The sequence below is a fragment of the Tursiops truncatus genome, chromosome 9 (assembly GCF_011762595.2).
Source record: "Tursiops truncatus isolate mTurTru1 chromosome 9, mTurTru1.mat.Y, whole genome shotgun sequence".
Taxonomy (NCBI): Eukaryota; Metazoa; Chordata; class Mammalia; order Artiodactyla; family Delphinidae; genus Tursiops; species Tursiops truncatus.
In genome coordinates, this window is record NC_047042.1 from 20,336,053 (window position 1) to 20,360,418 (window position 24,366).

General features: G+C 41.9%; 1 protein-coding gene across 5 annotated transcripts in view; it reads right to left on the reverse strand.

Moving 5' to 3' along the window:
• Positions 1–24,366, reverse strand: part of GSAP (gamma-secretase activating protein) — an 89,725-nt gene that overhangs the window by 18,427 nt on the left and 46,932 nt on the right. For all 5 annotated transcript variants that reach the window (XM_073809581.1, XM_073809580.1, XM_033862924.2 and 2 more), the window contains 6 exons: positions 23,999–24,068; positions 23,395–23,477; positions 20,478–20,531; positions 3,835–3,963; positions 2,918–2,976; positions 2,190–2,221 (listed from right to left, as the gene is read on the reverse strand). In XM_073809581.1, coding sequence (XP_073665682.1) covers positions 2,190–2,221; positions 2,918–2,976; positions 3,835–3,963; positions 20,478–20,531; positions 23,395–23,477; positions 23,999–24,068 — 427 coding nt within the window. The remainder of the gene's footprint in view (positions 1–2,189; positions 2,222–2,917; positions 2,977–3,834; positions 3,964–20,477; positions 20,532–23,394; positions 23,478–23,998; positions 24,069–24,366) is intronic.

Here is a 24,366-nt window from a genome sequence, read left to right on the forward strand (position 1 = left end):
AAAATTTTTCATTCAGTGTGACCTAGTTCTACATGCTGCAACTTACCGCTTAGTGATATGCAGAGAGACAGAGAGAGCGAGAGAGCTGTGAACCAGAGAGGCAGAAACTGGGAAAGAAAGAAAGAAAACAAGGAACACGTTCCCAACACCAATATACTCTGACTTTGATTTCTCTTCAGTGTGAAGACTCACCACTAAGATCCTCTGCTTCATAGGAGAATGAACGACTTGGGCCCTCTCTAAACCCTAAGGGAGGGGCAAACCCAGGGATGGGGACTTAGTGAAGGGGCGCATGACGCCCTTCTTTCTGACTCCAACTTGTAGTTTATAGAGTAACTGAGGCGAGACCAGTCAGTTACTGGGGTAAATAAGAATAATTGGCACAAGTTATGGGACTGAAAAGGTAGCTAACTGAGATGGAAGAGTGGCATGTAAGGTTAAACCAAACGGCACTTTCTCCACCTTGATTTGCACCGCACCAGCAAGACTGGGGGGACAGGAAAACGCTGTCTCTAGGAAGATCTGCCCTAACGCTCCGCTAACGGCACCTTCGTGCCCCACCTTCCTCTCCCAGAACCTGAGTCACGAGCCCGTCAACAGGCGGAACTGCCCTGGTCAGGGGGCTGAGGACTCCGTGTGGGAGGGCATGGATGCCTCTTGACCCCTTGAGATAAATCCTAACTGGATCCTACACAGCTTTCATGGTAAACAATTCAAAACTAGAGCCCAGTAGTTTTCACGGCTGTTTTGAACTTCACAAGGAATGTTCCATCTCTGACAGTGACATTTTTCCTAGGAAACAAGCACAACCAAAGCACATGAGAGGAAGGGGCAAGTTCCCTGAAGGTCATCAAGTGAGAACAACTAGTAACGGGACGCAAACAGGCCTGAAGTACAAGAACAGGAGTTCTACCCAGTCGTGGGAGCAGAGGACACACAGGAACCTCAGCCAGACTGGCAGCACTTCCCACAGTGCAAATCCCCTAGCAACGCAAGGAGGGGAGCCTGCATGCTCACTCACACCCCTGGCGGACTCCTCCTGCCTGGTGCTGGTGGCAGAGCCCTGGCTTCAGGCCTAGATGGCCTGGTTCCCGGGGCTACTCAGTGACTTCACAGCTCATGCGGGCTGTGCGCACAGCTGCAGGATGTGCGGCAACGCATCATATAAAATAATGTCCGTTAGGGTCACCCAACATATACCTAAACATTCAAGCCCATAAAACAGAAGTGGGACATAAAAACAACAGCTCCTTTTTTAATGGAGGCTGACCTTTAGGAAGTCTGAAAGAGTTCCACAGACAAAATCACCAAAAAAGCCTATATTGAATACGCTTAGCATCCTCTCCTCCCAGTTTCCCCTGGCTAAGTTCCCCTTCTTTGTCAAGACTTAACTCGGACATCACCCCGCCGTGGGAAGCCTTTACAACCTTCGTCCCCACTCCTGACCTAGCCCCTCACCCCCTGCACCCTGCAGCTGCGTCATGCCTGTCCCCTGGTTTAGAGGCTATGTGCTAGCATTTCTTCCTCACACTCTAAAGATAAAGCAGCCATGTCAGGTATCCCATGTACCAAGCGAGGGACTGGGCACTGTAAACACGACCCTGTTGACTCTCATTTTCTCCTCACGCTTGCCCTGAGGAGAACAACACACAAAATGGATAAATGGCTTGCCTAAAAGCACATGGTGGCCAAGCTGGAGTTTAAGCCCAGTTCTGTCCGCCTCTAAGTCCATACTCTCCCCCCATACCCACACTGCTTGTCTAGAGGCCCCTCGTCTTTGTGCCCCTGTGACCTAGCCCAGGGAGTGCCCAAGTGCTAACCGAAATGAAAGGAACATACAAGTCAAAGATCCTTGTATGATCAGACAGCTGGAGAGAAAGCAGCTCTAAGCCCAGGGGAACTACACCCTGGGAGGACAGCCAGAGGGCATGTTAATTCGATCAGTTCTGTGGGGAAACAGAAGGAAAACAAACAGTCAGGGACTCCTCAGCAAGAGCAGCTGTCCCCAAAGGACCTGGTGCCAAGAGAGACATGGAAGGAGCTGGGTGGCCACTCTGATGGGAAAATAGTAAAGGGTGCTGCCTTCACAGCACTAGTGGAAGGGATTTCCCTGCCAACCCCCAGTGGGAGGAAGAATGGTATTACAAAACACTGACTGAAATCCAGAACGCTTTATTTTATTTTCTTACCCAAATTCCTTGCTTCTAGGTTAGAAATCACCCTACAAAGAAATTAGCCAATGTTATTCACACAGGAAGCATTATTCAAAAAAAACAACAACGAAAGCCACACCACCATACAAAGATATCCTCCTTTAAAAACCCATCAAACCACCGCAGAAACTGTTCTCAGGCTGCTGAAAACCTCAAAAACTTTAATCAACTTGGCAAAAGCCACATTAGGCAATTTATAAAATCTCAAAACTCTTTAGTGCAAACAATGACAATAATTTAGAACAATTACAGCTCTCAGTTATTGGAAATAAGGGGAACAGAAAATAGAACAGGGGTTGGAATGGGGCCTATGCTTATGGCACTCCGAGATGACTCATCTACCCAGAAAATATGCTTTCAAAATAAGAGCAAGCTCACCAGCCCACTTACACTTGTTTAAAATCAACCTAATGTTTGTACCCCTCTAAAGTGCTCAACTAATAAGAGTTTTCTTTACCACTTATCCCTTGTAAGTCATCTAGCCCCAGGATGCAAATCTAAAAGGTTTAACATATAAATTTTTCCCACTAGAAACTCCAGCTCCAAACTCCAGAATAGGGGTCAGGTGGCTGCGTTAATAAGCTGATAGCATCATCTTGCTGAGGATATGCAACAAAAGTAAGCTACTTCCCTGAAAGGTAGCCAAGAAAGTAATTGCAAAATATAACCATCTTACAGCTACAATAATCCCTCATTTTACTTACTTTATTGCATTATCAAGAATATTTCTCACATACACCGTGGACCTTCTTTTTCCTTTTTTCTAGGAGTGAGAACACGTCAAAAGTGTGGAAGGTGAAGGTTTTGTGGGTGACATTTTTCACACTGAGGTCATAATACAATATAGTTAAGAGTTCAGAAAAAAGAGAGGTACTTTCCAGGTAATCAGAACACCTAAATTCTTTAACAATTGCTCTAAAAAAGTTTTATTCTGAAACTATTACATATTTTATATAGTTGCAAGTCAACTACATATTATATACAACAACACTACAACTATATCCAACAATGCTACAGACAGCTCATGTACTCTTTACCCAGTCTCCCTCAGTGTTTACATCTTCTATAAATAACTACAGTACAATACACAAATCAGCAAACTGGCACTGGTACAGTGAGCGTATAGTGCTGTCATTTTATCACATGTGTAGATTCACATACCACAATGTACCACCATAATCAAGATACAGAAATGCTCTATCACCCCGAAGATCTCCCTTGTGCTATCCCTTGATAGGGGTCACATTCACTCTTTTCCTTTCAACCATCCCTAACCCCTAGCAACCACTACTTTGGGAACACCCAGGTTTTTTTTTTTAATCAATTTTTAACTACACAAGGAGCACAAAAACACATCTGAGACCCGGATGCTAATCCCACTTCTACTATGAACATGCCATGTGTGTCCTTTAACCTCTTTGCACTTGAATTTCCTCTTCAAGAGAAGAGAGGTCAGAGAAGCACCTTGGTCTCCCTACCGGGGATCAGCAGTATTAATAAGCAGTGCCTGGCAAGTGGGGAGAGTGCTGGAACACGGGCCAGCCTAATGGCCTAAGGGCATCACCGAACCTAATCGGCTGGGCTTCTGCTTCTTGCTCTGCGCTCAGGAACCCACACATACCTCTTCCGAGATCAGGCTGTGCCACTCTCTCCTGACCACGCTGTTGTTATAGTGTAAGTGTGGCTTGGAGTACTTAACATATTCCAGGTTGGAGTTCAGTTTTTCCCAGTAGCCCTTAAAGCTATGCACCTGTAGGAGATAAAATCATTGGTGAGCTAGAGAAACAGGTCCTGTGGCCCAAAGTACTCGGCAAGGGTCACGCAAGCCTTGCTGCAAAGCTGGGCTCACTTCACTTCCTTAGCTCTCATGAGGCAGCATTTCTGAGTGCACACTTCCCACAAAGCATGGCTTTCTTGCCCCGATAGGAATTCTAAAATAGACCAGAAGAGGCTTGCCTTCCTCCCTTCCTTTTCGAGTCCCTTTTACACACAGAGAGAGCTGCTCACCTCCCTAAGCCAATAGGACTCCCCTGGGTGAGGGCTAAGTGGGGAAGCCTACACTGAACACATCAAATCATTTCCTCCCCAGAGACCCATTTTCCTGACTCAGATTGTGTCAACAATGCCATGTTTGGTGAGAGAATGTGCACAAGATTTGGAACACGTGGAAGAATAGGGTTACTTTCCCACTAAGTTCATTTACTTCCAAAGAATCTTTTTCAAAACTCAGGAATCAGAAAGGTGAAATGAACTCCTTTCACAGTCAGTTGTCAAATACTCCAAGACAGAATTAGTTGGCGACCATCCCATCTAGGTTTTTGATGTATTGATATCATTGTACTACCCTGAAGCAAAAAATACCCATTATGTTCATTTTTAAACAAAATGCAAGAGTAATACATTTTTTAATGTTGAGGGATATCCTGACAGAAAATTGTTTTTGCAAATTAATGAAGATAGATTTATGATACACACTTTCTTGCCAAAACATATGCAGTTATAAAAGATTTGACTGGGGTCGAGGGTGCAATGTGTGGCCATAAAACAAAGTGAGTTAATGTCTACTGTGCAAACAGACTTGGCTGTATTACAAGGGAGAAAAGAGAACTTAAAAAAGATGCCTCAGTCAAGAAAAATGCCCTTTTGTTAAGTAATAGCACATCACCCAAATTCTTATTGAAAGGATAGTCACAACGGGCTCAAAATGGATGCTGAAATATCAGTAAAGTGAGTTACGTAATAAAACTAACTTGCTGTTTCAGAAATTAGTTGGCTGGGGAGGGAATCCGGGTAAAAGTCTGGAACTGCCTAAGAGGCAAGAGACCACTGTTTTGGGGTGCGTGAGGAGAGGGGATTCAGAGCACCGCCTAACCAAGCTCCAGAGTCAGGCGTGAGCCATGGCTATCAGTGCGGACACTAGAGACGGTCATGAAACGCTAAGGCTGCTGCTGCAGCCACCAAGAAGTCTGTGTGCAAGCACAGGTCACTATCTACACCTCCTCTCCCAGGAGCCTGTGAAGCCCGCCACTGCCAGGGTCCCGTGATCCAGGGACAACTTGCCCGGGAGAACACACGGCGCTCCTCAGGCTGTTGCAATGTCATGTTGGCCTCTGCCGCCGCAGGCTTGCCCCACATACCATACCCCTCCCTCCCTCCAGTCTGAGTGAGCCAGAGCCCCCTAATCAGCTGCTCCTTTAACCCCCTCAGTCTGAGCGAAGAACAGACTCCCTCTGCATGTGACATACATGCAGAGCCGGGGCCAAATCCAAAGCTGAAACCCAGGAGCTGTGCGAACAAACAATAGAAAGGGAAATTTCTCCCAGCAGCCTCAGGAGCAGCAGATTAAATCTCCACAATGAACTTGATGTACTCTGCATCTGTGGAATACCTGAATAGACAACAAATCATCCCAATATTGAGGCGGTGGACCTAGGGAGCAACTGTAGACTTGGGGTTTGCTTTCTGCATCTAATTTGTTTCTGGTTTTATGTTTACATTAGTTTAGTATTTAGAGCTTATTATCATTGGTAGATTTGTTTATTGATTTGATTGCTCTCTTCTTTTTTTTATATATAGATATATATATGTTCTTCCTTCTTCTCTTTTTCTGTATGTGTATGCTTCTTTGTGTGATTTTGTGTGTATAGCTTTGCTTTTACCATTTGTCCTAGGGTTCTGTCCGTCCGTTTTTTTCTTTTTTTTCTTCTTTAGTATATACTTTTTAGCATCTGTTATCATTAGTGGAGTTGTTTTTTGGTTTGGTTGTTCTCTTCTTTCTTTCTTTTTCTTTTTTTAAATAACTCTAACTTTTTTTTTTTTTTTTTTTTTTTTGCAGCACGCAGGCCTCTCACTGTTGTGCTTCTCCTGTTGTGGAGCAAAGGCTCCAGACGCGCAGGCTCAGTGGCCATGGCTCACGGGCCCAGCCACTCCGCAGCATGCGGGATCTTCCCAGACTGGGGCATTAACCCGCATCCCCTGCATCAGCAGGTGGACTCTCAACCACTGTGCCACCAGAGAAGCCCCAACTTCTTTTTTTTTTTTTAATTTTAATAACTTTATTTTATTATTTTTTTTCTTCTTTTTTTCTCTCTTTTCTTCTGAGCCATGTGGTTGACAGGGTCTTAGTGCTCCAGCCAGGTGTCAACCCTGTGCCTCTGACGTGGGAGAGCCAAGTTCAGGACATTGGCCCAGCAAAGACCTCCTGACTCCACGTAACATCAAACAGCAAAAGCTCTCCCAGAGGTCACCATCTCAACACTAAGACCCAGCCCTACTCAACGACCAGCAAGCTACAGTGCTGGACACCCTATGCCAAACAACTAGCAAGACAGGAACACAACCACAACCATTAGTAGAGAGGCTGCCTAAAATCATAGGTCACAGACACCCCAAAACACACCACCAGACGCAGTCCTGCCCACCAGAGAGACAAGATCCAGCCTCATCCACCAGAACACAGGAACCAGTCCCCTCCACCAGGAAGCCTACACAACCCACTGAACCAACCTTACCCACTCGGGGCAGACACCAAAAAAAAATGGAACAATTAACCTGCAGCCTGTGAAAAGGAGACCCCAAATACAGTAAGTTAAGCAAAATGAGAAGAGAGAGAAACACAGCAGATGAAGGAGCAATGCAAAAACCCACCAGACCAAACAAATGAAGAGGAAATAGGCAGTCTACCTGAAAAAGAATTCAGAATAATGATAGTAAAGATGATCCAAAATCTTGGAAATAGAATGGAGAAAATACAAGAAACGTTTAACAAAGACCTGGAAGAACTAAACAGCAAACAAGCAATGATGAACCACAAACTAAATAAAATTAAAAATTCTCTAAAAGGAATCAATAGCAGAATAACTGAGGCAGCAAAACGGATAAGTGCCCTGGAAGACAAAATAGTGGAAATAACCACCTCGGTGCAGAATAAAGAAAAAAGAATGAAAAGAATTGAGGACAGTCTCCGACACCTCTGGGACAACATTAAATGCACCAACATTCGAATTATAGGGGTCCCAGAAGAAGAGAAAAAGAAAGGGACTGAGAAAATATTTGAAGAGATTATAGTTGAAAACTTCCCTAATACGGGAAAGGAAATAGTTAATTAAGTCCAGGAAGCACAGAGTCCCATACAGGATAAATCCAAGGAGAAACAGGCCAAGACACATATTAATCAGCTATCAAAAATTAAATACAAAGAAAAATATTAAAAGCAACAAGGGAAAAACAACAAATAACATACAAGGGAATCCCCATAAGGTTAACAGCTGACCTTTCAGCAGAAACTCTGCAAGCCAGAAGGGACTGGCAGGAAATATAGTGATGAAAGGGAAAAACCTACAACCAACAACCTAGCCAGCAAGGATCTCATTCAGATTCGATGGAGAAATTAAAAGCTTTACAGACAAGCAAAAGCTAAGAGAATTCAGCACAAGCAAACCAGCATTACAACAATGCTAAAGGAACTTCTCTAGGCAGGAAACACAAGAGAAGGAAAAGACCTACAATAATAAACCCAAAACAATTAAGAAAATGGTAATAGGAACATACATATCAATAACTACCTTAAACGTAAATGGATTAAACGCTCCAACCAAAAGACATAGGCTGGCTGAATGGATACAAAGACAAGACCCATATATATGCTGTCTACAAGAGACCCACTTCAAACCTAGGGATACATACAGACTGAAAGTGAGGGGATGGAAAAAAATATTCCATGCAAATGGAAATCAAAAGAAAGCTGGAGTAACAATTCTCATATCAGACAAAAGACATTAAAACAAAGACTATTACAAGAGACAAAGAATGACATTACATAATGATCAAGGGGTAAATCTAAGAAGATATAACAACTGTAAATATTTATGCACCCAACATAGGAGCACCTCAATACATAAGGCAAATGCTAACAGCCATAAAAGGGGAAATCGACAGTAACACAATCAGAGTAGGGGACTTTAACAACCCACTCTTACCAATGGACAGATCATCCAAAATGAAAATAAATAAGGAAACAGAAGCTTTAAATGATACATTAAATGAGATGGACTCAACTGATATTTATAGGACATCCCATCCAAAAACAACAGAATATACTTTCTTCTCACGTGCTCATGGAACATTCTCCAGGATAGATCATATCTTGGGTCACAAATCAAGCCTTGGTAAATTTAAGAAAACTGAAATTGTATCAAGTATCTTATCTGAGCACAATGCTATGAGACTAGATATCAATTACAGGAAAAAATCTGTAAAACACACAAACATATGGAGGCTAAACAATACACTACTAAATAACCAAAGATCACTGAAGAAATCAAAGAAGAAATTAAAAAATACCTAGAAACCAATGACAATGAAAACACGATGGCCCAAAACCTATGGGATGCAGCCAAAGCAGTTATAAGGGAAGTTTATAGCAATACAATCCTACCTCAAGAAACAAGAAACATTTCAAATGAACAAGCTAATCTTACACCTAAAGCAATTAGAGAAAGAAGAACCAAAAACCCCCAAAGTTAGCAGAAGGAAAGAAATCATAAAGATCAGGTCAGAAATAAAAGAAAAACAAATCAAGGAAACAATAGCAAAGATCAATAGAACTAAAAGCTGATTCTTTGAGAAGATAAACAAAATTGAGAAACCATTAGCCAGACTCATCAAGAAAAAAGGGAGAGGACTCAAATCAACGGAAATAGAAATGAAAACGGAGAAGTAACAACTGACACTGCAGAAATACAAAGGATCATGAGAGATTACTACAAGCAACTATATGCCAATAAAATGGACAACATAGAAGAAATGGACAAATTCTTAGAAAAGCACAACCTTCTGAGACTGAACCAGGAAGAAACAGAAAATATAAACAGTCCAATCACAAGCACTGAAATTGAGACTGTGACCAACAATCTTCCAACAAACAGGCTTCCCTGGTGGCGCAGTGGTTGAGCGTCCGCCTGCTGATGCAGGGGACACGGGTTCATGCCCCAGTCCGGGAAGATCCCGCATGCCACGGAGCGGCTGGGCCCGTGAGCCATGGCCGCTGAGCCTGTGCGTCCCGAGCCTGTGCTCTGCAACGGGAGAGGCCACAACAGTGAGAGGCCCGCGTACCGCAAAAAAAAAAAACAAAACAAAACGAAAGAAACCTTCCAACAAACAAAAGCCCAGGACCAGATGGCTTCACAGGTGAATTCTATCAAGCATTTTGAGAAGAGCTAACACTTATCCTTCTCAAACTTCTCGAAAATATAGCAGAGGGAGGAACACTCCCAAGCTCATTCTACGAGGCCACCATCACCCTGATATCAAAACCAGACCAAGATGTCACAAAGAAAGAAAACTACAGGCCAATATCATTGATGAACACAGATGCAAAAATCCTCAACAAAATACTACCAAACAGAATCCAGCAGCACATTGAAAGGATCATACACCATAATCAAGTGGGGTTTATCCCAGGAATGCAAGGATTCTTCAGTATACCAAATCAATCAATGTAATACACCATATTAACAAATTGAAGGAGAGAAACCATATGATCATCTCAATAGATGTAGAAAAAGCTTTTGACAAAATTCAACACTGATTTATGATAAAAAGAAAGTAGGCATAGAGGAAACTTACCTCAACATAATAAAGGCCATATATGACAAACCCAGAGCCAACATCATTCTCAATGGTGAAAAACTGAAACCATTTCCTCTAAGATCAGGAACAGGACAAGGTTGTCCACTCTCACCACTATTACTCAACACAGTTTTGGAAGTCTTAGCCATGGCAATCAGAGAAGAAAAAGAAATAAAAGGAATCAAAATTGGAAAAGAAAAAGTAAAACTGTCACAGTTTGCAGATGACATGATACTATACATAGAGAATCCTAAAGTTGCTACCAGAAAACTACTAGAGCTAATCTATGAATTTGGTAAAGTAGCAGGTTACAAAATTAGTGCACAGAAATCTCTTGCATTCCTATACATTAATGATGAAAAACCTGAAAGAGAAATTAAGGAAACACTCCCATTTACCATCACATCAAAAAGAATAAAATACCTAGGAATAAACCTACCTAAGGAGACAAAAGACCTATATTCAGAAAACTATAAGACAATGACAAAAGAAATTAAAGCTGATAACAAACAGATGGAGAGATATACCATGTTCTTGGATTGGAAGAATCAACATGGTGAAAATGACTATATTATCCAAAGCAATCTACAGGTTCAGTGCAATCCCTATCAAACTACCACTGGCATTTTTCACAGAACTAGAACAAAAAATTTCACAATCTGTATGGAAACACAAAAGACCCCGAATAGCAAAGCAATCTTGAGAAAGAAAAACGGAGCTGGACGAATCAGACTCCCTGACTTCAGAGTATACCATAAAGCTACAGTAATCAAAACAGTATGGTACTGACACAAAAACAGAAATATAGTTCGATGGAACAGGATAGAAAGCCCATAGATAAACCCACGCACATGTGGTCACCTTATCTTTAATAAAGGAGGCAAGAATATACAACGGAGAAAAGACAGCCTCTTCAATAAGTGGTGCTGGGAAAAATGGACAGCTACATGTAAAAGAATGAAATTTGAACACTCCCTAACACCATACACAAAAATAAACTCAAACTGGATTAAAGACCGAAATGTAAGGCCAGACACTATAAAACTCTTAGAGGAAAACACAGGTGGAACACTCTATGACATAAATCACAGCAAGATCCTTTTTGACCCACCTCCTAGAGAAATGGAAATAAAAACAAAAATAAACAAATGGGACCTAGTGAAATTTAAAAGCTTTTGCAAAGCAAAGGAAACCATAAACAAGACCAAAAGACAGCCCTCAGAATGGGAGAAAATATTTGCAAATGAAGCAACTGACAAAGGATTATTCTCCAAAATTTACAAGCAGCTCATGCAGCTCATGCAGCTCAATATCAATAAACAAAACAACCCAATCCAAAAATGGGCAAAAGACATAAATAGACATTTCTCCAAAGAAGATATACAGATTGCCAACAAACACACGAAAGAACACTCAACATCACTAATCATTAGAAAAATGCAAATCAAAACTACAATGAGGTATCACCTGTCAAATGGCCATCATCAAAACATCTACAAACAATAAATGCTGGAGAGGGTGTGGAGAAAAGGGAACCCTCTTGCACTATTGGTGGGAATGTAAATTGATACAGCCACTATGGAGAACAGGATGAACGTTCCTTAAAAAACTAAAAATGGAACTACCATACGACCCAGGAATCCCACTACTGGGCATATACCCTGAGAAAACCATAATTCAAAAAGAGTCATGTACCATAATGTTCACTGCAGCTCTATTTACAATAGCCAGGACATGGAAGCAACCTAAGTGTCCATCAACAGATGAATGGATAAAGAAGATGTGGCACATATATACAATGGACTATTGCTCAGCCATAAAAATAAATGAAACTGAGTTATTTGTAGTGAGGTGGATGGACCTAGAGTCTGTGAAACAGACTGAAGTAAGTCAGAAAGAGAAAACAAATACCGTATGCTAACACATGTATATGGAAACTAAAAAAAAAAAAAAAAAAAAAAGGCTCCTGAAGAACCTAGGGGCAGGACAGGAATAAAGACGCAGACATAGAGAATGGACTTGAGGACACGGGGAGGGGGAAGGATAAGCTGGGACGAAGTGAGAGAGTGGCATGGACATATACACACTAGGAAATGTAGAATAGATAGCTAGTGGGAAGTAGCCACATAGCACAGGGAGATCAGCTCAGTGCTTTGTGACCACCTAGAGGGGTGGGATAGGGAGGGTGGGAGGGAGACGCAAGAGGGAGGAGACATGGGGATGTATGTATATGTATAGCTGATTCACTTTGTTATAAAGCAGAAACTAACATACCATTGTAAAGCAATTATACTCCAATAAAGATGTTAGAAAAAAAAAAAGGAAATTAGTTAGCTGAAAAGCCCGTTCAGCTGACATCCATTCTCACAGAGACAGGAAAGGCTATTTCCAAGAAATTGTCGTTTCTAGAGGAAATCAGAACCAAGGCGTCAGGTCCCACTCTCCACTTGACCTATCTCATTCATCTTTTCTTTCCCTTTCCATATATTTATAATGAATATACCTTTATCCACCCTTTGGTCCTCCTTATATTGAAAAAACAATAATGAAAGCAAATCCTGCCGACATTTGGCAGAATTCAGTCCCTAACAGGAAATCACTACAGCTTTCTTGCTATTCTACATCTGAGTTCACGCAACTAGTGCCAAAAGCCAGCAAACTAAGTGGTGTTGTTGTGACATCTAGTGGTCATTTCCACTATTAGCTCTGCCTGCTTGGCCACTGGAGTCCCAGTGCGTCGTCCACCCAATCTTGTCTAGCACAGAGCAAGGGGAGGGACGCTGGTGTCCTTCTACCTGTGCAAGGCCCTCTTCCCCTCAGGCCAAAGTCATCCTCCTCTCAGAAGACCCCACTCTCATACTCACACTGTGGCTCCCAAGAAAGGTTCTCTCCCAAACTATCTTCTTCTCATACCCCCATTAAGAAATCCCTTTCCTCAGACCCTTGTCTTGAGTTGAGAATAAGCAGACAAAACAAGTCCAAGGACATGCTTCAGAGGGGCTTCTGAGCCCACTGATTATATGTAAAATGGAGTATGTGTTTGTATGAGCACTTTTCGGGGGAGAAGGTCTACAGTTTATATCAGACTGTCAAAGGAATCCATGGCCTAAAATAGTTCAAAACTACTGAGTTAGAAGGAAAAATTATCTAAGTTTTAAAACAAAAACAACTTACATTTAAGTAAGGAACACTATTAGCCAAAAGCCCCAGAAATATTGTAATATAAATGTGTAGGTCTTTCAAGGAGGTCACTGGGCTGGATGTTATGATACAGATATTGAGGGAGTACAGAGAAAACAGTGGCATAGGTCATTACTTGGTAGCTAGTACGTAAGTGATGCAATTTCTTAAGTAATGAAAATTCAGACACCATTACAAATTGGGAGGTCTGTTTGGAAGTATGGGAAATAGCTAAGACCCAGAGGATGAAAATGGATATGTAAATGAAGGGTGAAGAGAGGATATTCTAGGTGGGGCTCTGAGGAAATGAGCAAAGACTGAGAGAGCGGAATGTGGATTCTGGGTTTAGATCAGAGACAGAGCTTTAGAGAAAGCAGAGAACACAACCCACAGCCCCCTTCACTCTCTGTGGTGAAGATATCTGCCTCTAGGGTGTAACGACCGACCTCAGCAACCACCTGGGTCCCATCCCCTAGAATCCTAACTGGTGTGGGGTGTAACCTGAGCCTCATGAGTTTTCGACCGTCCCCAGGCAAGCCGACCATTCAGCCTGGGCTGAGAACACGCTTGAGCATATACAGGTAATCCCAGTCTCCCTCCCACCCTCAAAGGTTCTCATCTACATCTCTGGCTTAAAGGCTGATGAAGAACCAGCTGTCTGAAGACTTGCAATTGTGTTGTGACATAATAGGAGACAGGGTCAGAGAGGAGGTTAGGACCAATCTTCAAAGGATCTCAAAAGCCAAAGTAACACCAGCATGCTCATTGATGCAGAGAGTAAAAGAGGCTCCAAGGTAAAAGGTTAGCTGTTATAGCATGGTACGGGGGGAAGAGGGCATGGGAGCTACACAGTCACACCCTAGCAGCCAACCTGGGAGCACAGAAAGCCACTCCTTTCCGTCAACCAGCACTTACAGAACTAGTTGAATACTAAGCACTATTCATCAGGGACAACAGCAAAGTGAAAGCCACAAGAGTCTGAAGCACATCGCCAGCTTCCTGAAAAGAGCTTATAAAGCTTTCAAATACACAAAAATGCTTTCTAAGAAAAATACCCGTAAATTTAGCTACTTCTGGGAGACTCTGGTGTTAGAAGCCATCAGATCCTCAAGGAATGACCCAGAAGCACTTCCCTGCACAGGGGGAGTTTTAAATTTTGATTTTAAAGGAAGGAAAATTATTCCAAGTCTCTTCTTGAGAAATAATCTTATTTTGTCTCTTAGGATGACATGAAATAATTACCAAATGTAGCCCATCACAACTATTAATTGAACAAACAGACCAACAGGTTTCATTAAGGGACTGTTTCCCATTTATGTGGGAAATAATTTTGATTTTTTTTCTTTAAAAAGGAAGAAAGGGCTTCCCTGGTGGCGCAGTGGTTGAGACTCCGCCTGCCGATGCAGGGGACGTGGGTTCGTGCCCCAGTCCGGGAAGATCCCACATGCCGCGGAGCGGCTGGGCCCGTGAGCCGTGGCCGCTGAGCCTGCGCTCCGCAACGGGAGAGGCCACAACAGTGAGAAGCCCGCATACCGCTAAAAAAAAAAAAAAAAAAAAAAGGAAGAAAAAAAGCCCTGTGGTACTTACGGGCTCAGCTGCAAATTACTGCCAGAAAAAAAAATCTGCATTTCTTTTTTTTTTTTTTTTCTTTTTCAGTACGCGGGCCTCTCTCACTGTTGTGGCCTCTCCCGTTGCAGAGCACAGGCTCCGGACGCGCAGGCTCAGCGGCCATGGCTCACGGGCCTAGCCACTCAGCGGCATGTGGGATCTTCCCGGACCGTCATGTGGGATCTTCCCGGACCGGGGCACGAACCCATATCCCCTGTATCGGCAGGCGGACTCTCAACCACTGCGCCACCAGGGAAGCCCTGCCTTTCATTTCTTAAAGGCCCTCTGGCTTTGATCCTACATCTGCTGATGAACCAGCATCTTCTTTTACAGAAGAGGAAGCCAACTCAGAGAGAAACTTTACCCTTCCTATCAGGGCTCAACTAGCAGAGGTAAAGCATCAATCCAACTTGGCTCTTCAGTGGATACCATCTCAGTATCAGCTTTTACTTGCAGCCCAGAGAAACACAGGGACCTACTACCTCCAGCACAGACAGAATCAAATAGAAATGTCTTTGTGTCCATAAGGCTAGTAAGGTACCATACTAGGCCAAGATGCTGTAAGCAGGCCATCCACACAGAGGACCAGCGACCGGAACTCCTGAGGCTTCCTGCCAAGGGGACTGCATGTTGTAAGGCCAAGTTCTCCTATTTATAAGTGGACTTCCTCCTTCTTTCCAACATTTAGAAAAAATATCTCTCTTCTTTGCACAGCTGGGTAGTACTCTTAGCCATTTTTAATGAGATGTAATTTTTCATGTAACTCCCTAAATATGGCTCTAAACTATTCCATCTCGCAATCAGCATATATCCTGAGAAAGCCAATGCTAAGACAGTTCCCTCCTCTCAACCTTAAGAATTAAACATTATGTCTTCAACTAAACTATGAATAAAAGCAGCACAGCCTAGTGGCTGTAGGAGAGAGACAAAAACAAGAATTCTTGATCCTGGGTCTGTTCCTCAATTTCATCATCTGAGAAGTAAACTGAAGGTACCCTCATCTCTACAGATATGACAGGAATGAAGTTACCAGCCTGCTGCTCTATCTCTAGTAAGTTGTGTTTCTTTGTAAAATCATTAAAATTATGTTTTTACAATATTACTTGAACGTGCCATAACACTCTGTCCCCAAAAATATGTTGTATAGGAATAACTCTTGTTTTTTCTCTACAACAGTCTATTCACAGCATATTTCACTTCTGGGCACCAAACGTGGGGTTTTTTTCTCCACATCCATCAATTCTCCAATGCCAGCAGGGTGTCCTACATTACCTGGAGATACTGTCAGATCCCACAGGTTGAGGGCTCAGTCCCACAAGACTGCCCCCCATTTCAGATGCTAATCACAGGCCCGTGCTGTTACCTGTGATTCTGACTGACTGCCTATCAATCCGAGGTTCCCAGCACCCCCTTCATGGGCTCTAGAATTTGTTACAGAGGCTCATGGAACTCAGGAATACAGTTTACTTACTATATACCAGTTGATTATAAAAGTATACAACTCAGTTAAGAGCCAGATTGAAGAGAGATGCGTGGGGCAGGCCATGTGGGAATGGGCTCTGAGGTTCCGTGCCCTCTCCAGGCACAGGACCCCCAGCCCTGCACCTCCGTATATTCATCCAACCCAGAAGGTCTTCAGTTAGGGTTCTTTATGGAGGCTCCATTACATAGGCATGATGGGTTAAATCACTGGACGTTGGTGACTGGACTCCATCTCCAGCCACTCTGGCCTTGGAAGGTAGTGGTGGTAGAGGGCTCAAAGTGCCAACCTTCTAATCACATGGTTAGTTTTCCTGGCAACCAGCTCCATCCTTAGGTGCTTTCCACCTCATTAACAAACTCAGGTGTGGCTGGAAGGGGCTTGTTAGGAATAATAAAAGACATTCTTTTCACCTTTGTACTCTGGAGCTACTTCAGGAACTGGAACAAACAGTAAACATTATAACAAAAGGTGCACTTGTAGCTTTTATCACTTAGGAAATTATAAGGATTTTAGGAGCTCTGTGCAGGGAACCATGGAAGAAGACCAAATATATATTTCTAGTTATATCACAAGATCACATATGTACAAACTAAACTTTGGAAAGTCAATATTTCCCACATAACCAATTGACATTTCTGTTAATGCTACATTGTTGTCAAAGCAACCATTCTCATTTTTTTTTTTTCATTCTCATTTTTAAAAACTGTAAGTTTCTACACTGCGATTGTTGATACGTTGGATCTCTAAGAAACATTTTCTTTAAGTGATGGTGGCTGTCTGTACTGAGAGGGTCAAGGAAAAGAGTGTCTTTTGTGTTTCATTAGATGCTTAATTATAGTCATGCTCTGCCCAAAAAAGTATTTTTTAAACACTTTTTAAGTGTTTCAGAGAAGCATAATTAAGTGAACCAGTCTCTGAATGGAGAACAGCACAGGTGCCAACCACTCTTTCCGCAATTGCTCAGGGGCATCTAGACCCCTGATGGACACTGCAGCAATGCCCTCACTTGGAGTGGCCATAACTGGGACGGGGCTTGAAGTCTTTCTCCTTCCCAGTCTCTAGGTCAGATAGTTAATAGTCGCTACAAAAATGATTAAATTAAAGGCTTCCTTACTTTATAAAATGAAACTAAAGATGTCTGGCTTAACAATACTTTAATAAAAATACTCCATTTCTCCATTCTTGATATTCAAGTAAGCTATGGTTTCTTTTTTTTTTAATCCTTACATGACTTCCCGTGGAAGAGATAAATTCATTCTTAGGAAGGCCATTCTTGATGACATTCCTTTTTAAGGTGAGGGCCTTGTTTTAACGTACATTTCGTTTCATTTTTTTAAAATTCTTTTGGAAACCATTCTATAAAGGAAGGCTTTTGTCTTTCAGGTGATACACTGGTATAAACCAATGAAATTCGATGTTCATATGTTAAACATTTGTCAAGTGCTTCACTTCACACTAAACTTATTGGCAGAGAGAGCAGAAGGGAAGTGCTCATCTAGTTTCATTTTGCTCTTCCCTCTTCAGACTCCTTATCAGGGCAGTCATCTTCCAAGCAGGATGGAAGCAAGTGTGGTCAGAGTAGTCTGGGGTCCCTTGGGCCTCGTGGAAAGTCCTGCAGCAAGCATGCCTTCGAAAGGTAACTTGTGTTTCAGGTCAAGGGTGCTCAAAGCCAACTCCTATGGGGAAGCTGCAAGAACAGTCACATAACGGGCTGGGGAGGGAGGAAAAGTAGGTGGGATATGCCACTGCAACCAGATCCACTGCAATATAATTAGGCTGGGAATTGCAGAACTAGGTCAAAGGCAGCTGCTTATTCTGAGAGGTATTATGCAAGCAGAGATGGGGAAACAAATGAGAGCTCTCAGGACCAGGTGTCCTGTGAACTGGAAGGGATGATTAGTGATAGCAGTGGGGGATTCGGGTGGAGCTGGCCACCAAACCCAGTGACATCTTCTCCTGAGCCCAAGGCAAATCCCGGCAGCATTCCTCTGCCTTCCCTGATGGACTGTGTCTGCGTGGAGAGGACAGTGAAGAGATCTACAGCTCACACTTGTCCTACGTTAACACTTCTTACTAACACATGAACGTATGTGGAGTCTCGGAAGAGCTTCCAAGCATGTTTGGGAACAGTTAATGGGAAACAACCCTCTGCAGAGCCAAATGCTAAGGGTAATTAGGGGAGAGGAGAAAAAAGTGAGGAGAAGGAAATGTGAATATCAAGAAGGAAGAAGAATGAACTGCATAAAAACATAATTTTACACACACACACACACACAAAAATAGAAAAAAAAAAGAAAAAATCAGAGAGTGCAAAAATAAGCTATTTTGTTCCCAAGCAGAGGCAAATTGTATTCTTAGAATAAGGCAATTGGTAAAAAGTTTGAGAACCTTCCCATCACTCTTTTATACTTACTTAATTTTTTAAAGGAAAATACACAATAATGTAAGGTTATAGTAAAACCGATAAACTCATAAATCCCCTGTAACAGTGTAAATGATCACAACATTTTTTGAATATCAACTTGGCAATAAGAATCAAAAGCTATAAAAATTGTCATAGCCTTTCACCCAATAATACTACTGGGCATTTAACCTTAAGGGAATAAATCACATACACACAAAAAAACTACATAAAAGTATTCACTGCCACATTATTTTTTTTTTTTTTTTTTTTTTTTTTGCGGTACGCGGGCCTAGGCTCCAGACGCGCAGGCTCAGCCGCCATGGCTCAGGGGCCTAGCCGCTCCGCGGCATGTGGGATCTTCCCAGATCGGGGCACGAACCCATGTCCCCTGCATTGGCAGGCGGATTCCCAACCACTGCGCCACCAGGGAAGCCCTGCCACATTATTTTTAATAGCAAAAAAAAATTTTTTTAATGGGGGCTAGAGACAAATTAAATGTCTCAAAACAGAAGAATGATTAAGTAAACTAAGACACAGCAACACAGTGGAAACCTATGGAGTCATTAGAAACCATAATTATGAAAATTATGAAGTTTATGTACCAACATGAAAATGTGTATGATATATTATAATACATAATCTTTATTAAATATCACTAGATGGCCATTACTACTAGGTAAAACATGCAAACCTATGACAAAGACCAAGAGGAAACGGGGCAAAGAGACAATATGTTAGGAACTGTAGAATGTCACTGTAGAGTGACATTGCTTTCTTTTTAAAATTTCCTTCACTGGTTTATTGTGTGTCCATTAAACACAGTATGGATTTTCTGGACTAGTGGTAAAAGCAGAAACAATAAAATGAAAGGATGGAGGCTCTTAATAAGAATCTTTTAAGCTATTAATCAAACCTTTCTTTTCCCTCGTCTTCCTGCTTTTATAGACCTTCACAGTTGTCTCACTCTGCTGCCTAGATACATCTCTTGTCCATCTCCCCTTAAAGGACCATTCTTAGGACCAAAACCCAGAACCACTAAACCTGCCCCAGTCAGCCCTCTTTCACCCCCAGGGCATCACCGTGACCTCAAACGTCCAAGGCTTTCCCTCAGCTGCCTGAGCCTGCCCTGCCCTTTGTGGGTCCAAAAGAATCAAATGTAAATAGTAAAAGGCAGCAGCATACTAGGCTGCCTGCTGCCAAAAGTTGAGATTTCCCAGCACACACCAAGCTATAATTAACAGGAGGCAATGCCAAAAACAACAAAGGAGCTTCAAGAAAACCATGTTAAAATACTCCTCGGTTTTAACTACATACACATTCTTCTCTGCTCACCCACCCCACCCTCCCTATTGTACCAGAAACTCCTCTGAAACCACCAGACTGTAGAGGGACACTAACGCTGCTGCGTGGTGGGCAGGAGGAAGGTGTGTGCTGAGACCACAGGGACAGCCCGAGCAGGTCACTCTTGAGAAACAGAAACACTGTTCTCAGAACGAGAAGGAAATTAGTTAATCCCAGCCCAGGTTACTTAATGGTTTTAAGATTCTGTGTGTCTGTGCGTATGTGTGTGTGTGTGTGTGAGGGGGTGACAATGCAAGTGAAGTAAAAAACAGCTCCCAGGTCTGCTCAAGAAAATGTGCAAGAACTCCTCCAGCATGGATTGGTTTGAGGCACAGTGGGAAGTATGACTTCCATACACTTCACATCGAGCCCTGTAGTTCTCTGTCTTCAGAAAACCTCCCTCTTCAAAGAGCATTCCTAAGCATTGCCCTGATATCGTCGCTGGTGACTACCATTTAGGAAGGACTGCCTAGACAACTAGCCTTACCCCTTGCAGCATCCTCCCCTGACAGTTTACAATCCCTTTTGGAACCACCGTGACACTCGGGGCAGGCGACCGTGAGGCCAGCAAGGAAGCCACGCAGGTCTGGGCTTTTTGTCTCTCACTGTAAGCACTTACCTTCATAAGAGGCAACGGAATCTCTTCTGTCACAAGGGTTATTCCAGGAATTTCCTGTGGTGGGGGAAAAACATACACACAACTGCTAAACGTATCAACTACCCCCAGCCCGAGCCTTCAGGAAGTGTCTTCCGTGCAGACAGAAGCTGAGGGCAGCTCCCAGTTTGGTAACCTCTACTTTAAATAAAACTTGGGGTTTATAAATACCAGTGAACACAGCCTATCTCTTGCCTCGGGAAGGGAAATATTCTGTAAAGTTATGATTATAATAGTTGACAGTGTCACTAAAGGAAAGGATAAACTATTATGAAGAAATACAGAGTAAATAATGTATTATTTACACATTTCCATTTAAGAACAAAGGAGGCAAATTATATTTGCACCATCAAGTATAATAATAAGGTGGACACTTTCCTTTTACTCCTTCCTCCCTCTTCTTCTCTTTCACTTAAATGTATTATAGTTGGTCCCTGCCTCACTAATGGGATTCTTTTTTGACCTCAGTGGAAAACTGTTCTGCACCTCATCCTCTACCGTGATTTCGGAAATAAGAGATCCCCATAAAGTGTTTACCTAGCAAGATCACCACGGCAAATGTGCAAGACGCAATTCATATCAGGAAGTCCAAATTATAACATTCTGCTAACTAGTGAGCATTAAAACAGAAATTTAAATAAAAAGATAAACTGACAAAATTGCCACTTACTTATTTTAAAAAGTGTGTTTCCATGTTAATTATGTATATTAACCTGTCAACTAGTCAATTCCTCTTTCATTTCCTAAAAACTAAGTAGATGATATATAAGAAAATACAAATGAAACCTGGTATTTGTTTAGAACTTAAATGTCCTGGATTTTATTGACATACAATATTTCTGAGAAAAAGGGCATCACAGGGATGGAGAAATAAACTTCCAGAACATTCAAACAACTGAGTCCTCCACTGGCCAGGAGAAAGCCTGTAATAAAAATCTATGTATGCTTCACTTATCACTACTCAGCAACAGAAATTTCACTACAGCTCTAGGTTATAAATAGCATCTTCAAATAAGTATAACAAGGCTCACTGTCTGCAAAGCGTAATTCAGGATTATCTATCTGTAAGACACAATATTTTCTAGTATCTTAAAAAACCCAATTCAGTTATTTACAGAAACAATCTGTCTCCATACAGAAGTATGAAATTTATTTATTAAGGGTATAGCATTAAGAGCATATGCAGGTTAGAGAAAAGAAAATGATTTACATCATTGCTAAAGAAAATCATAGGCTCATAGAATTTCAGGATTAGGAGAGACCTTTAAGGTAACCTACTCCAACCGCAAGAAGTCTAAAGCAACATGATAAACCCCAAAATAAGCTCTGTACGCAGTGGTTAAAACTTTGGGTTTTTTCATATTGTACTTCTTGTAGGACTTCCTGATGTCACTCTGTATGTCCACACATTTCCTCTGCTCCACAAAGGAGGAGAAATGCAAATGTGAAGAACTACCTGTCAGGATGACACTCACACAACAACCAACTAACACATGCACCATGTTTAAACACAACCCTGGGAACCAGAGGTCCAGACCCGGCCTCCCAGACACTGAACACAAGACAGCGACAGCCAGCATTGGGTGGTGAGGGGAGGAAGATGAAATGTGCATTTCCTGCTTCTGGGGGAGGGGTAGGGATTAACCTGCGAACTTCCTGCCACATTACCACAGAGTCTGCATGTATATTGACAAGGGTTCTTCAAACAATGAGGGCCTGGAGAAGAAACAAGCTCAGATCTTTCCTTATAGTTTTACAGAGAGGCAGGAAAGTTTACGAACTCTAACAGTGAGAGACAAAGAAGAAAGGGCCTTTGGGAAAACACTACCATTGCGTATACCAAAAATTTAGAAATTCTTCTAACATGGGACTTCCCTGGCAGTCTAGTGGTTAGGACTCTGCGCTTCCACTGCAGGGGGCACGGGTTAGATCCCTGGTCGGGGAACTAGGATCCTGTGTGCCGCGTGGCGCAGCCACAGAAAACAAAAAAAAAGGAAAAAAATTAATCAAACACATCTGATATGCCTTTTTAAAGGACTATATTTAGATAGTCTAAAAACAAAATGGGAAGTGTTACCATTGATCCTAGTACTTATTTTCCTGTGTCTGTGCTACCTGAATTAAATTCATTTTTCTAAATGCTTTTTGGATACAAACCTCTGCCTCAAGACTAAGCACACAGTAGTTCTAACATCTAAATATGAAAGGAGGAGAGGCAGAACCTTTTTCAGGGGGAGCCTGTACATGGTTTTCACTTCTGATCCAACAAAGCTCAGTTCACTGAACCACATTCAAGAGAAAATGAACAATGTTTTCTCCTGAAACACTTCTTCCCAGCTAAAAGGAAGGGAGTCTGGACCAACAGGAAGAAAAGGTTGAATGGCATGGATTTGCTTAAGATTACTGACTTTTACTGATCTTGACACTCTAAAGTTATCACAGATTTTCTTTCTAAGGCTGGGAAAAAAGCTCATGAAGGTGCTAATCTACTAAGTAAATAGAACAGCTCAGAATAACAGCAGTGGTCCAGCCGTTGCTCATTTATAAAACCCTAAGAAATATTTTCGTCTATTCTAGCTGCTTGAAAAAAATTAAAAACTAAAACCATCTGAAGATGATAGAGGCTTCATGCTGCTTGGGAGTAGGAAGAGTAACACGTATGCTGTGCCTTCTCCTTCAGTTCTACTGTTTTATGTAAATAAAACTGGCCAACAGCAAGGACTCACTATTATTTTTCTGCCAGAAAACTCCAATTCAGATCCTTATGCATCAAAACAGAAATGAAATCACAACCTTGGTTACTGTGACGGGAACGTCCTACAACTGACCCACAGCAGTGAATCAGTTTTAATTACAGAAAGAATATAAAGTGTTAACTTACTGTATCCCAAGTGAGCAGTGAGGAGTATGGCAAGAGTTTATCCATGTTACTTGTCTCTGGATAGATGCTCCAATATGAAGAAGCTGAGTAAGTTTTGGTGGGGAAAAAAGACGTTTTAATATGAAGAATAAGGCAGTAGACGTTGTAATGCACCCAAACAAGCCAACCCACAAAAGTTTTCATTGCCTTATCCTTCACCTGCAAAAGGCTAATCATGGTTCTATCCGCTGATTAAAATGTTCAGGTTCTACTTTTTACACTGAGAATAATTTTTAAAAAATTATTTGGCACTTACATCTATCCAAATGACGTTATAACCACTTCGCACAGAACCAGCCAACACAACGCTTAAAATAAATCACTAATAAGGTTATAGAATCAAGATCATATCTTATATGTCATCAGTCTCTGAACAGCCACAGCTTCTTACAAAACCACAAGAGAATGAAATTTAATTAGGTGCTGACTACAACAGAGTTTAAAAAAAATGAAAAAAACACTCCTAAACAGCATTTTGACAGATTGAGGCATTATCAATTTACTGCTTTCCCTTAAGCAAAAGGGTCAAGGGTTCAACTTAATATGCACCATCAGCAACACCTACCAATTATAAATTCCTGAATGAGGTCAAATGAATGGCAGGCAGAGATGTTCTCCGAAATCCACTGAATAATCTTTAAAAAGTAAGAAGACAAATCTATTGGTATTTAAATCTGCACCCTGCCCCCACCACCAAAGAAGTACAAAATATATATGAATAGTTTAAAATGTTATATCTCTTTTAGAATTGCCTAAGAACACACTCACTTCTACACAATCTCTGAGATACATAACGTAAGGTTGTGTGGGTAAAATATAAATGAGGTCCTTTTCATGCATCATTTTAATAAATGCCCTTGACTGGGATCCAAATAAGCCTTCTTGAATCCAATGTTCGTTTTTGCTAGAGTAGGACATATTACAGCAAAGTCG